Source organism: Oxyura jamaicensis, chromosome 10 (assembly GCF_011077185.1).
Source record: "Oxyura jamaicensis isolate SHBP4307 breed ruddy duck chromosome 10, BPBGC_Ojam_1.0, whole genome shotgun sequence".
NCBI lineage: Eukaryota > Metazoa > Chordata > Aves > Anseriformes > Anatidae > Oxyura > Oxyura jamaicensis.
The window spans coordinates 5,579,082-5,595,364 of NC_048902.1; the positions used below are offsets into that span (position 1 = coordinate 5,579,082).

Below are 16,283 nucleotides of genomic sequence, written 5' to 3' on the forward strand. Positions count from 1 at the left end.
GTTTCTTCAGGCATTTCAGATGGACTAACAGTTCTTTTCAGAAACACCTCTAGCGCCTTTCATGCTCCTTATGCTTTCAGCTGGATCTTGCACTTTCTAACTGCTGGGTTAAGATCTGGACCACAGAATCAAAGGGCAAGGAGCACAACCGAAAGAAACAGCTCCTACCTGGCCTGTGTGTGTTTGTTTATATAAAATCAATACACCTTCAGCTATTCACCTTGAATGTAAGAACCATTGAGCATCCTCCTCTGCAGTTTTGGTGAAAACTCTCTCAATTCCTGTTAGTAAAAGCTTATGCTTCACTAAATTTAGTGTAAGACTGCAGAAGAACAATAGAATAACAGAAGAACAAAGACTAATTTCCTTAGGTATGTGGCAGGAAATACTGCCATCTTGTTCTAAAGAACTTCAAACTTTAAACAGAAAAACTAAACAGAAAGGGGTCCTAGGTAACTTCTACTTCAAAGTTGATTAGCTTTTTCCCCCTTGTTAAGGGGAATTTATTATATGGGAGTTTGTATGAGATGTTAAACGAGAAGACTGCAACACCATGTTTATAAATCTCTCTCCATACAAAACTGTCGTTAACAGATTTGCACTGTTTTGTCACAGCTACCTGGTAATTTTGAAAAAGGGCAATAAATGTGGGCCAGGGCAAGACCATGTAACAGGTCGATACCACTTCTTCTTAAATAAAAGAAACAAACAAACAGACCACATTTCTTCTTAGCGTTCTTCCTCGGACATATATTTATCTTTACACTGCAATTAAAGCCAACTTCCAGAGTGGAAACAGATTACTGGATGACTTTAGGTACTGAAAACTTAGAGGTAAGTAATGATTTACATTAAGTGTAAATTAAGTGCAATTGGAAAACCAAGTATTTAACAGCTCTTACTGTAACCAAGATTTGAAAATGTATTAGCTATATGAAATTCTTCAGTTAAAAAACAAAGAACATTATCCTTAGCAAACTAGTTAGCCTAGAGTATGCAACAAATGAAAAACAGGTTCTTGGTTCCTCAAATTATGTTTAGTTACTTCTTCAGATTCATAGCGTATTACCATCTGTAGATTTTGAGGACCACTGGCTAACCTGGCTAAGGGTTAGACAAGATTGAAAACCCAAGCATTTATGTTGTGGGATAGCCCAGCTATGTGTAAATTGTGTAAATGACACATTTTTTGCAGTCCACTGTATTTAAATTGAAGAGATTCAGATGCTTGCAAGACAGAAAAGTTGCTAACAAAATGCGTACTGCTGTAACAGGTGTCTATCCTAGAACACCTGCTGATTCAGTACTGCAATTACATTTAAAACCAATACAAAGACCCAACTAAAGACCCGCTTGTGTGTCAACAATTCTGCACAACCTAACAGGCAGATAATAGCTTTAAATGAATAAGCTTAAAGTCTGTCATCCTGATTAACTGTTTTTGACATACCTGTGACAATCTGCTCAATGCATGTTAGTGGGACATCATGTTCACCAAGAAGGAGGTTTTTATAATGGAATTTCTGAAACACATGAACTCATAGCTATTAATTGCAGTTCTGCAGTTCTCAACCAGATGATACACAGCACATCTTTGAAGAAACAACGATAAAAATCAGGCATGCCTAGACTTTTCTGACATGTACCACCCTTGCCTATTCACAGGCAATCAGAACTACTGCAACCTGCTTTATTGTGTTGGTGAAAGCACAACAAAAAGTTTGCAAACCCCTGTGGAATATGCAAAAAATAAAATAAAATTGAAGGTAGATATTCAACGATCTGAAGTGTAAATTTATATATAGAAATAAATATATATATATAAACTATTACTGTAGTCATCTTACTATTAACTCTATTACTGTAATCAGAAAAAAGAAAAAATATGAGCTTGACTTTCATGAGGTCAAACCCAAAGCTTTCTTTTCATACTATCAAACAGAATTAAACGGATTAAATATGAAGAATTATTCCTCAATGCTAGCACAGACTTTCCTGTCCAGACGACTGAGTGTTCTGAATCCATCTTGATTACAGGATGCTGCAGGTGGTCACCAATTTCATGTAAAACGAAAGCAGTAGCAATCCCAATTCCAGACAGTAAAGATTAGAGCAGGAAAATACAACTGAACATTAACAACCCTACATGCACTTAACTTTAACATGCACTTAAATCAATAGCCATTGACACATTGCGTTCAGAGGAACAAGCTTTCAAAATCTTCTACTTTGTCTTATTAGAACAAAGGCATGGATATTTAGCCAAATTTGATAAATAAGTTTTGACAACTCCTTCATGACAAAGAAAAGTTCTTGTCATGAAGATTCATTTTTTTGAAGTAGCTTTTGTCAAGCATAGTAACTGTTATTGAAAAAGTACCTATCTACTTTCAGAGCTTGCCTACTTAATAGAGTATTTCTTTGAAAAGCCCAAAATGAAGGCAGAACAACTGTACTACTGAAAACAACGTAAAGCTCACAATTTTGATTTCCAAACAGTACTGTGGGCTGTGCTGTTCAAAGAAAATCGATTAAGGTTTTGAATTTCAGATGTTCTGCTTTGACAAAGGCTTGATTTCTTCCTTCCCTTTTGTTCTCACCTCATCTATGATGAAAGCTCATTTCACAGTTACTTTGTCCTCTGTCAGTAATGGTGAGGAAACTTGGACACATTAAAGGCTTTGCTGATTTGACACTTTTTTAAGAAAAGGAACACTTGCAATTCTCCTTCTTAAGGAGAAACACGTTTTTATATAATTCCTGCTTTGTCTTTTCCCATTAACTTCCCAATGAAGCCTGCATAATCAGAGGTAACTAGAGCAGGCTGTACTTAACCCAAACTCGCTCTGTTCTCATATTCTCAGTGAAGGGATAGAGTAACAACACATTCAGAACAGGATAGTTCAACCTCATAATTCAGCTTTGTTTTAGAAGGCATCAGAGCTATATCGGTTTGAGATAAGAAGAATTTAATGAGAATACAAACATTCTATCTATGATATCTGTTGTCACGATGTAGTAACGTGAGTAATAACAAACCTGTAGTGGCATTGGGTCATCTGTAATAAAGGAAATCTTGAAGTTAGTGCAAACCAATTTGCCCCACAGGTCATATTGACTTGTATCTGTTGCAATGCATTTTCTCACAAAATTGACTTCATTTACCACAATTTCACCTAAAACAGAAAAAGGGGAAGGGGAAAAGAATAGCCTATATAAATCTTGAAAGTACACCAATTTTAAGTCTGTGGTACCAAGAACCACTCTTTATCCCATTTCAAGTTATATGCAACTACCAGGTAAGCCCTGAGTTAGATTAACACCATACCAGAGAGAGGAAGAAAATGATAAATAAATAAATAAATAAACCACACATAAAACAACAACAAAAACAAAAAACTACCTTTCCAAAATAGTCAATATTGCTAAGCAGTTAAAAGCAAAGAACAACTCCTTCTCTATATCTAGAGATTAAAATCTGCAGTTCTCCACTATTAAAAATTCATTGTTTAAAGTACAGCGTAGTTCAAACCAAAGGCATATGTTAATGTACTCCAGATAGTATTTAATTTAAAAACTGAAATTAGCTAGCTATAGTTAAGTACTTTAGGAGACTATTATGAACTTCATGAATTCAGACGATTAGTGAACAATTAGCTTTGCATTTCTAAACTGATGTTCAGGTGATTCCAGAAAAGCAAAACTTGAAGCCAACCTGTTACTCACTCTTTGCAGAGTTTCACAAGTTCCTACACAGTTTCTACTGTGACCATCTGATGAAGGAGACCAACCACATCAGTTTGCAAAACAGAAGACCCAAATAATTAAAAAGCCATTAACTTATCTAAGATAAGCTATGGAAAAAAAAAAGCATACAGGCAGATGTAAATGATGACTATTTAAATAAAAGGGAAAGGAAAGGAAAAAGGTAAATCCTTGTATTTAGGGCTGCTTTTTAGTCTCACAACAGAGGTATCTGGAAGCTAAATGGTAATTTCATTCTTCATGAAGAAAACAGTCATTTAATTTACTCCTATATAGGGCTATCACTTCTGGCATCAGATAAACCACTTCCTTCTGCTGCTGTCTGCTGTAAATAGCGTGGTAATGGAAGCATGTTCAAGAAAAGTGTCATTTTATTTTAGCTGATGTTTTTTTTGTTGTTGTTTCTTAAACGAAGACTAAGGACTAAAGGTTGCTAAAGACTAATTTGCAGGCCATACCTAGTCCCTAAAATGTCAATGTCCTACGCTTTGCAAAAAAATGGTCTGTTCTTTGAGCAACAATACTAATGGCAGTAATAAGTTATCTGTACCCCCAATAAGTATGTATATAGCTTTGAATCAATCTGGCATCACTCTACCGATACAGAGGAGGTTATTGCACCCAAGGAACCATATATTCAAAGACCTCTCCTTAGCATTCCAACCACTGGAGCACCTGACTCTGGAAATGCACATTTTGCTGCTCTCGAGTTTAAGTCTCTGTGCGTGCTCCTCACCCTAAGCTACTTAGCCACGCGGCTCTGTTAGCTCTCTTGCCCCTAACACAACTGGGGGCCTGCAAGTCACCAAAACCCTGCAAGTCACCAAAACCAGCAGCAGAGTCCCTCCTCTTAGTTCAGCTGTCATAAACAAACACAAAAATCTATTGGATTAACTGTGGTCTTGAGCTGGCAAAATTAAGGTGAGTTTTCTTGAGGGCTGTGAGGCCTTTCAGAGTTAGCAGACATAAGGGGATGACTTTCACTGAGCTATGGTTATTAGGTACATATAACTATAACAGAAGTGGGAAGAGTTGGGAAGGTGCTCCAGGGATAAGCAGACATGCTGGAGCTTAAAGCTGTTTCTCTCAAACATTACTAATTAATGTTAAAAAAGCCTTTGAATTTGAGGAAAAAGAAAAAAGAAAAAACAGATTCCAACAGCTTCAGTACAAATAGTTAAAGTTCAGCCAAGTGCACAGCAATTGAAAACAATGTCTCATTAATAGGCTACATGAAAAGGACAGGGCCTACTTTTGTTAAACATTGAAATGAAAATATTTCAATACTTTTAGTGGAGTCTGGCCTGAAGCCTCTTGATGTCCAATGTTTTTTCTAATAAACTACTTGCCTCAATAACTGCAAAAGCACAAACTGTGTATTTAAGCAAATCCTTCTCACAGTTGGTGTTAATCTTCAGCTATTCAATGTTGAGTTCTCAGTCACGTTCTGCCTGCCAAACTTCCTCCCTCCACAAGTCAGTTCTTCCAAACCTAAGTAGTTTATAGTCTTGTCTCTCTCAAGTACGCTGGTACATCATTGTATTTCTAATAAAAAGATATGGAGAGCCAAATACACCATAAAATGAAAGTGTCAAAGACAGGTATTTTCCATATAACATCCTCTTATCTGTTATCAAGTGGAATATTCTTTTACTACCATGCACTCTTGCCAAAAGCAAATTACTAGTACCAAACTATCCCTGTACTGTGCATCTCTGATGCTATAAAACAGTAGGGAAATACGAGGTCCATTACTGTTCTCATAAAAATCATTCCATTTGGATCAACTACAGTTTAAAATACGCCTGACGCATTATTCTCTTTAGTAAAGCCAGTCCTTTTAATTTCTTTCTTCTGTTCCTCATAATTGTGTACGCTACAACATGCTAATGCTAATCCAATTTTAGTACAACTTTATTTATTCACATTTCTTCCAGCACGAACACATTACAGATTTTTGGCCTCACCTGGATCTTCTGCTTTGCAGAGGTTTACATCCCTAACAGAAAACTGTCAGCTTTGAAGGTGAGTGTTACAGCAGGACGAGAGAGAGTATGCACAGTGATTTCAACTGGAGAGTTTAAACATATTTGCAATTGAAGCATGAGAAAGTTTGCAATGCAAATGCGAAGTAGATGCAGTTTTGAAAAGCCTCAAACTGAATTTGTAAATAACAGGTGTGGAATTTTATACTGACCCAACCCTCATCCCTCGTTTGGATGTCTATAGCGAGAAACAGAAAAAGGTGTAAGCCTTCCAAACTTAACCCAACTTCAGTGAAGTTGCTAAACAGAAGTAGTAACAAGCCGGTTTTATACAATGAAACATTATTGTAGTTGTAGTTCAGTAGGTGATATTTCTATACAAGAGTCAACAACAGAGCTATTCAGAGATATTACACTGCACATTTTTACAACGTAGCTGCTGCTTTTTCCAGTAAACAGTCACAAGCTGTTCCAGACACGGAACAGCAGTCAACACTTCCATGTGACTTGAACAGTCAAAGAATGATCTCAGGAGACAAGAGCAGTTTGTTTAAACTCTGACAGGAAACCAAAAGAAAAATTACAGGTTGCCACCCTTAAATATAAAGCCTAATCGTGATTATAAAACTATTTCTACACTGAATACATGAATCACAAAAATAACAGGAGAGACTAAAGGATTTACCCAACACACACCTTCCATGGAAAATACAGCTTCAGAAACTGCTAAATTTCAGACAAATTCCGCTAAACTTCCCAAGAGCACACGTAATTTGACTTGTCCATATTTCAGATGTTAAGAGAATTTGCGCCATATTACGCATCTAATCCTCCAAAATCCGTACCACACAACCACCCATATGCAATTCAGAAAGTACAGCAAGCATGCACGGAATCAGGAGGCAGCAGAAGCCAAACTAAAAAAGCAGCATCAGTCATCAATACGCGTGGTGGCTGTTGTGCACGTTCTGCACTTTTTTGTTCCTCCACATTGGAGTCTGGCTAAAAGCGAGCCTGGTCTAGCATCCTCGTTCACTAATGATGCAAGTGATTACACCCAATTAAGAGAACAGAAATACAGCTTGTTTGTGCAAGGGAGACACTTAAAGTTCTCAATAAAAAAAGTTCTCAAGTTGTCATTTAACAATTAAAAACATGCATTAATGAATTCACTTGTATTTAGAAAGTTGCAAGTCTAAAACTGTTCCAAAAATGGTTAATGAACAATTAACTTTTATAAATTGCTGCTAAGTTTTCAAAAACAGTTTAATAAGTAGCTGAAATCCACAGCATCTTCACTCATTTAGCCACATTTTTTCTTGCGGTTAGATTACAAGAATTGTACAGGTTTATTAGCATGCTCCAGGCATTCAGATGTGTCGCTAATCCATTTGTACAAGGAATCTTCTGTTCAGTGTGCTCAACCACTACCAAACTTAAGAAAAAGTAGCTGTCAGCTCATGAAAAAAAAAAATAAAATCTTTTCTAGTTTTCATGAGCTCTTACAAAGTATTTAGGGATGAAGGTATTGTAAAAGGCCAAAGAGCTGCACAATATAATAGATATCACCCATCTCCCCCCCACTTTCCAGTATATTCACAGTAATTTAGAAAGTAATCTATGCTTAAGTTTCTGTACATCCGCAGAATGCAAAACAAAGTAAAAGCATTTTTCCAAAAGGACAGCTCAACACTGTGATAAATGGGGAATACAACCCAATTTGGACATATTCCACGTGCGTTACTTTTGAACAGGAGAACCTTGCATTTCTGTCCAAAATCTATGCTCACCACTGTTTGGTCTGTTTTAAATGCACAGCACCAAAAGAGCATGCTTTGTCAATGTGATTAGAAAAATTGTTCTTAAAGTATCAGATAAGAATATTACACGGTGCTTCTAGTGTGCTAACAAACAAAGAAACATCATGACTGGCTTAGTTAAATTTCAGAAATAGCAAGGGAAAACATAGCAAAACCAGACTTTTTGGTCAAAATCTTCAAAGAACTATTCATTTACTGTTTGTAATTACAAGATTTAAATGGGCATTTGTCCAATAATAGGTAACAGCTGTGAATCTTGAAAAAAAAAAAGAAATTGACCATAGGAGGGATCTGAAAACACGCTACTTTTCTTAACTAGCATGGGATGCTTCACAAAATCTTCATGTCCCCACACCCCAGTGGAAAGTGAAGGATGCAAGAGAATCAAGCAGCCAGCCAAAGGGAGTTCATGCGGTGAGAAGAGAGCATCCATCCATTACAAGGCAGGCTCTCATTAGCAACTAGATTCAAAGCAAACTCTTACAGCAGATTACAATTCTTGATCACACTTAAAGAAATGCTTTAATCCAGCATAAATCTGTATTAGTACTAAAATGCAAACAGTCTGTGTTCATTCCCATCTCTGCCCCTGCACAGCACTACTATTTGAAAAAGACTTTGTTAGTCATGTCAGAGAAACAGCTCAGCTGAAAAATTATCCTATTTCCCCCCTTTTTTCTTGTCAGTCCCGATATGAACTGAATTAGGTTTGATCTGGCTTGTGCTACAGTTACCCAAACACAAGTGTCAGCACTAAGTCATTAAAAGGAGAACACATCTGTAATGATGAAAATGAAAGAATGAACTGTTCTTCTTGGCATCAGTATGGATTTTTAGGCTGAATTAAAACAAGCCTATTACCAAAAAAAAAAAAAAAAAAAAAAAAGTTTAGCAATGATTTGGTCACAGTTCTCTAAGCTGAGCAGTACAGAAGCCAGCGAGGAGGGAGAGTGTTTTGGTTCTTTCCAGTCTGGCTACATGAACAACAAATTCCCAAATCCTAACTTAGTTTAAACAGTATAATCAGTAACAATCTGAGACAACTGCTTCTCAGGCTTTTGTAACTATGTCATGAACACAAGTTACAGATGCCATTCTGAACTTGTGAAATACTTAATTTTAAGCCAACCCTGAGTATGTCAATACAGAAATATACATTCCTAAGAAGCTGGTTTGCTGAAAACTTATTTCATTGGAAATGAATATAATTGCCACGAGACAAAAAAAAATGCAATTTGGTGAGCTGATAATTCAAAATCTTCACTAACATTTTATTCCCCTTGTGGTCTTCATGACATGTGGTATTAATGGAACTTCTTTGCAGAATGTGCGTGGTGAAACATAAAATATTTAATTGTAAAGTGTGTTTGGACTTCCACCTTTAAGGAATGATTTCTGTATTGCACTACAGCTAAGCTGCTGCAAATGGGAAGTAACTTTTGTACAAACACTTAAAACACATTACTAGTCAGAAACCATAACAAATACATGTTATGTATTCATAACAAAGAAAGCAGAACTGACTCCACCCAGTAAAATCCACTTGTAAGACAGTATCTGAATCTTAGATCTTGCATGCAGACCGCTTTGGTAGTACTTGTATGATGCCATGCCTTAAAAAATAAAAAATAAAAAAAGGAAAAACAAAAACAAAACAAGCAGTTAACTGAACCCAAAGCATGCCTGAAGATTTACCGAGTCAAACAAACAAACAAAAAGCTATAATAGTGAAGAGCACTTACTATATACTTACAGTAAGCGATGCCTCAATTATTCTAAATATAACTAAAATGCCTGCTTCTTCTCTAAACTTCTTACAGTATGAAAGATGCGTTGGCAGAAGGCTGCTGTTTCAGTTTTCAAATCTAGAATTTAATAAAACTTTTGGCAAACTGCTTAGCATAAACTAAAAAACCCTACATCAGAAAAGTGTTATGGGAATATATTATTTTCCAACTTGTCATTCTGGTTCCTCTAATTTAGCTGTTCTGAAATGTTGAAAATAATTTCAGGCTCACATATGGCACTGACTCCTCAAACATGGTGAAATTACAAAGGTATTTCACTCATCTAATATCACGCACCAACTTTCATAAAAAAAAAAAAGAAACTAGAAAACTTTTACATTAACATTTAAATTTCAAATAAAAAATGCGAAGCAGGAAAAAGCTCTTAGCCTGCAATATGATGTCTTAATCAGCTGCACAATGAGTAAGAGAACCTCAGTTAGCAAACCACAATGCTGGAAATGAGAACCAGTCATGTATGCTTTGGAAATGAGCAGTACCTGACTTCATACAAGCTCAGTGTAGTTACCAGCTCTGACAGGCCATCGCTATTCACCATCACCAGATGAATAACGCGATGCCTGTCTGAGTATCAACAACTCATTCCACAATTACACGTGGGAAAGGGCACTGACGGTACCAGCATTATTACTTGTACCAAGCAATTAAACAACCCCAGTTTCCAATTTGAGGTGCTAAATCACAGAGATTACACGTAGTATACAAGAAAAGCAGACCTTACAAGTCTCAGGGTTACACATTCAGCTCACTAACTCAGTCTCTGCGTCTCACCCCACTGTCACAGGGCTGGCACTCACGCTCCAACCTCTCTTCTCCAGAGCTGGGATACCAGAAACCAAATGAAAATGCCAAGAAAGAGGCACAGGGGCTCCAAGCACACAGAGAACATATCTGGGGTACTACGTGCAATGGTGTCTCACCAAAAAGTGTACTTTCCTCCTCCTATCACAAGATGCATTGCAGCTGCTGTGGAACACATGAGTCAACGTTCTGAAGATTTGCAAAGAAAAAAAAAAAAAGAGAGAAAGATCTGGAAGCTATCTCAAGAGAGAGTCAGATACTTATTGATACTGTCTTAATGATACTGTCTTAAAAGTTCCCACAGTTAAACTTTAAACTTCTACAATCAGTTGCCTATCAAAGGGCACATGTATCCAAAAAAATCCCAAACCAAAAAGCAGGTGGTAGAGCCAATCTAATGGACATTATTAAACAAAAAAAATATATATCCATTAGTGAAAATCTTGAATACAACATGCAGTTACAACTTATCAAGAAGACAGCACAACTGGAGAATGTTCAGAGGTAGTCAAAAGGATGATGAGAGATAAGCAAAGCTTCCTTGTTAGGACCATCTAAGAAGACTGTGGTAAAGAAAGCAAAACATCAGATATGTGACGTAAGTCTGAAAATCACAAGTCACATGGATTAGAGGAGTAGTTTGATGTTCGCTGTGTGATGGAAGAGCTAGGACATAACCAAAGAAACTAGATGGTGGTAGGTTGAGAACAAACCAACACAGGTAGTTTGTAACAGCACCTAATTAAATTGCCAAACTCCTAACCAGTGGAAGCTGTGGGTGGCAGAAGTTTACATGGCTGTAAGAAAGCAATCGGATTGATTCCTGCAAGAAACATCCAGCCAGAGGAATTAAATATGAAAGCACCACCCCTATGATGCTCTGCGACGCCTCACTTGGAGCTCCCCATTACGTTACTCTGAAATGAAAGTCCCTGTGCCACACACTGACAGAAGCAGAGAGGGCAGAAAAGGCAGCTGGGAGCTCTGCTGGCCTTGCTCTCCCCTTCCCGGGCACCTGCTGCTGGCTGCTGTCACTGGGAGGCAGCACCCGACCCAGCCTGGCTGTACCTGGACCTGCTCATGAACAGGTCTGCAGTCTCCTTCTGTGATCTGGCCCCAAACGTGGTGCAGATACAAGAAGGCTACAAAAAAAAAAAAAAAAACTGTTTTGCAGTAGCAGTTTGCCACCAATGTTCCCTTAATGTGAGCAGGTCTTAATAATAAAAATACTGTTCCCACTCAGTTCACTGCTATGATTTTGCTGTATAAACTTTTAAAAATAAAAGTGACTCAACTATTTCTAGCCAGTCTGTAAAAATCCTACGGGCAGCAAATATTAGCTTAACCAATTAGCAGATTAGTACACAGAGCAACACTACAATAAGTAGTGTGAGTACTAAGATTCGGGAGGAACAATCCTTCCCTCACACTTCACCAGATGTCCCACAAGTTACGCGATCTCCTGCGGAACAGCTGGTGTGAGCAACTGGCAGGTCCTTTCTGCCTGATCATGCCCACACCCCAGAAGAGCACTGCTCACAGTACAGACACTGGACTGGTTCTTCATCCATCCACATATAGCTAGCTCCTCTCTGTGCTTTATTTTCCCAGTAAGATCATAAAAGCATACACTGCATGATATTCCAGCTATGTTGTACAATTTTCTTTGAAAGCTTTGGTTGATGTCTCAAAAATGCTAGATATTGATGTGGAAAATGTGCTGCAATTCATTACCAGAACATAGCACATCTTCATGTTTTAGTCTAGTATCAATAATGTCACACGAAGCACAACTTTAACTTAATTCTCTCCTAAAGTACACAAGCTAATTACTTCCCAGCCCGGCAAGTTGCTTTAATAGACTGACTAGCAGACTACTCGCCATTCCTCTATTTTCCTCTTGGATATGCTCATAAACCAGCCTATACAAACAAAAAGTGAAACCACTGCACAGGCCAACTCTTCAGCTAAATCAGCAAAAATACTTGATCAGGAATCTAGACTAGGAAAAGGGAATTATAGAAAAAAGGAAACATTTCTCTAATTCCATCTTAAAACTTTACCATGTTTTTTTGGAAGAAGTTATTCTGAATTCTATAAAAAAAATATTTGCTTTTCACTACAGCAGTATCATTGTTGCCGCTATCAACCATTTTTTTTAATTTTTTTTTTACTTGCTTTAAATGATATCTGTTGCTTTCTTAAAGCCACACTTTGGTCAAGGCACACGGTTCTGTGGGAATTACAGGCTTTTGTTCCAAAGGCTGAAGAAATGCATCTCTACTCATCTGGACACCAGGGGAAACTTTGAAAAGAAACTCTATAAGATCAAAGTTTATGCCAATGTAAATTCTAAGGAATTTTTGTTGTTGTTTTCTAATAAAAACCTCATAATTTTATAACCCGACTCATATTATTTCCATGTCTGGAACTCCACTGCATAAAAATACAGTTAGGCAGCAGGGCATTTAACTAGCCTCCTACTTTAGAATTCAATTTTTAGTAAACTACTCCCTCAAAATGATTACACGTTAGGAATTTCATACTTAATATAGCTATTTGCAGTTTTTGACGATTGCTAAAGTAATTAACTGTTTGTGCTAATACATTTTAGTGCCAAAATTACTCCTTAAAATTCCACCAATTAAAAGATAACAACATTTAGCCACTCGGGTTTGACCGTTTCCAAGAGCAAAAGCAACTTCACACTGCTATTAAGGTCGGGATGCAAGGAATACCATACTCAAACTGTATTTGCAGGGGAGTACAAGTCAGCTTCACTGTAATTAAATGAGTTGGACTTTGGCCAGAAACTTAGGTTATGACAAATCCCAAAGCCCATCTACCCAACAGTACAATGTGTACTTGTTTATGCAGTTTCCTACTGTGCTAGCTGATGACAAAAACAAAAAAAAGGCACTTAGGCTTAACCTTAAACAGGAAGAGTTTCATTTAAGTCATTTTAAATAAGTCACTTCTAAACTTCACCCCACCCTCATACAGACTGATGCTCACAAAAAGATTTTGTCCCAACTGCTCTGTAGCTGTACATAGCGGTGCATTTTATTACAGAATAATTCAAAATAGCGTCTCAGAACAATTTGGAGACAGAAAAGTTTAATAGCAGTTTTAATTCTGTGCTCTGAGTCCCGTTCTTTCAATCACTTTCTACATTACCGAGAAGAACTTACTACAGATGTCCCCAGAGCCTTCAAATGCTGATTTCAGAAACAGCACGAACAGGGGAAACGGGAAAAGATGCAAACCTGGGATAAATATAAGCCATCTGAGGAAAAACAAACCCAGCCAGCACCACCTCAAGCGCACTTTGGAGTTTCACAAAGAAGGAATTAACCACATGGCAAAACGTTACTGCACGTGGGTTGTTTTCTGTAACTGCTCGTGCACATGCCCCACAGTACATGCAAGACGTGTTACATTTTGAGAAGAGCAATCTCCTACTGCCTTGCGTTTACTGTGGAACGTCTCGGAGAAGAACATGCAGTCACTTCCTTGTGAGTCAAAGACCTTGGATGAATTACAACTGCAACATAACCAGTCAGATTCCAACTGCTACGCAGAAGTTTAGCAAGCGTAAAAATATGTCAAATACTGAGCACTCTTAGCAATGCATCTTAGAGTATTCACACCCCAAGCAAAATCTGTATACTTTCACTTCATGAAAGAGGTTCAGTCAGCTGGTACTTAATCTTTCAGTTCAACCTCTTCCACAAGATTCCAGCCTCTTAAGGTACCTCACTGGACCATACCATATACTAGCAGGCATGGCTGAATTAACAACAGTTCCACGTGAAGTGAGAGAAATAATTCTGAAGAGTAACTTTTATTCTATTGATCACTTTGAAAGTTAGCAGGCTTTATCAACTTTGACAACTCGATAGCAATAGCTGTATTAGTGTGTGTGTAAGCTTGTATTTGGTAATGTATACACTCTAAATGCTAAGAAAAAATACATTATGCAGTTCTGTTTTAGAAATTACCCTTAGAAACAGCAAGCTTTGGAGTTTGCCAAATTTATGGCTGTGATGTACAGTTTGCAAAGTCATCTTGAAAACAGCAGACTGTTCCTTCAGTATCTGAAAAAGGCTTTTAGAAATGCGCACTGATCAAAACGTCCTTTACCAAAGATTATGTCTTATTTTAAATGTGAAAAGGAAGTCATGAACAGCTTAGCATTGCATACCTCTGTAATTATGAACAGTAAGAAAAACATTGCTTTTCTCATCCACACATTAAAAAGAGCAGTCTGCACAGGTTTACAGACAGGTTCCAAAGTAACATAACAGCTGTGTATTCAGTAAGAGTACGTGAACACAGACAACATTACAAGTCTTCTAATACACGAGTCAGTCGTACCTACTTGGTGGAAGTTCTACACATACTTTCCTTTACAATAAAGACCACAACACATGCTATGGCAGTGAGTTCAACACGCCTGTAAAGGTCTGGCTACCTGAGAAAAATGTAATTACTAATGGAGTCTTCCTAGAAATACCACAAAAGCTGCAAAATTTGCAGTGGCTCCGTTTTAAATACTCACAATAGAATAAAAACATCATTCTACATGCAGTAAACCATCACGCAGGCAAATCTGCTTATGTATTTATTTAGCATTTCAGGTTTAGGTAAACAGGCCAGAACAGCACTCTACAGACGAGCATGTCACTAGATTTTCCTACTTGGTTAGAAGTTTCACTCTCCTAAGGAGCATACTAAGATTAAAATATACCGAAATCAATTAACACAGAAAAACAGGGAAAACAATTTACATATTACCAATCCTACTAAAATAAACAGAAGTTTTAAATACATATTTTGAGTTATCTGTCAAATTTCTGGCTTACACCTACCTGGCAAAAGAATTGGTTCCAGTTTTTTAATCCTGGGTTCTGCAGTTATATGGTCTTCAGACTGGGGGAAGGAAAGAAAAAAATGAATTTGCTTAAAAAGACACAATCCTACAATCAGGCACAAGTCTGATCTGTTGGGGCAAAGGAGAAAGTTGTTCTTTTAACAAGTTGATTTTAACGAGGCAGGATCTAATCATGGCAACAGCTTTCTGTAAAGATGGCTGTGGACATTTAGTTTTGTACCAGAAGAGCAGTATAATATTTTAATTGCTAATATTTAACTAGCTGTGTAATCTAGGATATAACAAGTCACTGGGTGAATGAAAAACAGTTAGGCTTGGCACTTTGTAACAGCTTGAGCTCTACAAGCTTTACACAGATACAACCATCAGGTCTGCACAGAACTCTGCTGGCATTTAACACGAACAACTTTCCAAGCAGAGGGAAAGTTTCCTAAAACCAAGGCGCAGAACACTCACACACCTACTCGCTTCCAAACCTTAAAAATAAAAATCCTTCCACAAAAAAAATTGCCACCGTCAATGAAATACGCCGAGTGCTTCCAGATCCTGCACTCGCAGGACTAAGAATACCCAGAGCTGCCTTGCGTTGACATCTCACTTTTAGCAAGTTATTCTGAAAGAGCAAAGTGAGTCAACCTGCCAAGTGCGTTGCTGTCACAGGCCCTGCCGTGCCAGCCTGAGAGTATAAATAATTAAATAAATCACGTTCTGCCCAGCGTAAGAAGTGCACAGTCAGACGACGCACACAGTCCTGGCAGTTGCGCTACTACCCTTGATTTTGTTACTCGTGCCAGCAGCCGAGCATGAAAAGCGAACCAAGGGCTACGGAGTTTAATGCTCTGCGTAACGAGCCCGGCGGCTCTCTCCCGACGCGCAGGGGACGGCGCCGCTCCCCCCGGGCACAAGAGGGAGGACGGGAGGGAGCCGCCGCCACCTGAGGCGCCCGGCTTCCCAGAGCCCGAACTTCCCCGCACCGCGTCCCCTGGGCGGGCTGCCCGGCCGCAGGCCCCGCTCCCGGCGCAGCGGAGACCCGCCGGGCCCCGAGGCCGCCCCGGGCCGGCAGCAGAGGCGCAGGTGCCGCTGCGCCCCCCGCGGCCGGGGAGCTCGGGAGCCCCGGGGGAACAAAGGGCCGCGCCGTTACCTGAGGCAGCGGCAGGAGGTACGACTTGAAGGTGGGCTTCGGCGGCTTGAGGGAGAACATGGTCGCTGC

The 16,283-nt window shown here is 38.6% G+C and overlaps 1 protein-coding gene across 1 annotated transcript in view; it reads right to left on the reverse strand.

The window, feature by feature from the left end:
* The window catches only part of MTMR10 (myotubularin related protein 10), a 37,938-nt gene extending 21,661 nt beyond the window's left edge, over window positions 1–16,277 (reverse strand). The window contains exons 1-4 of the mRNA XM_035335503.1: window positions 16,215–16,277; window positions 15,051–15,111; window positions 3,040–3,176; window positions 1,451–1,523 (exon numbers count right to left, since the gene is read on the reverse strand). Of these exons, the coding sequence (XP_035191394.1) occupies window positions 1,451–1,523; window positions 3,040–3,176; window positions 15,051–15,111; window positions 16,215–16,274 (331 nt within the window). The 5' untranslated portion in view covers window positions 16,275–16,277. The remainder of the gene's footprint in view (window positions 1–1,450; window positions 1,524–3,039; window positions 3,177–15,050; window positions 15,112–16,214) is intronic.
* Between the last annotated feature and the right edge of the window lie 6 nt (window positions 16,278–16,283).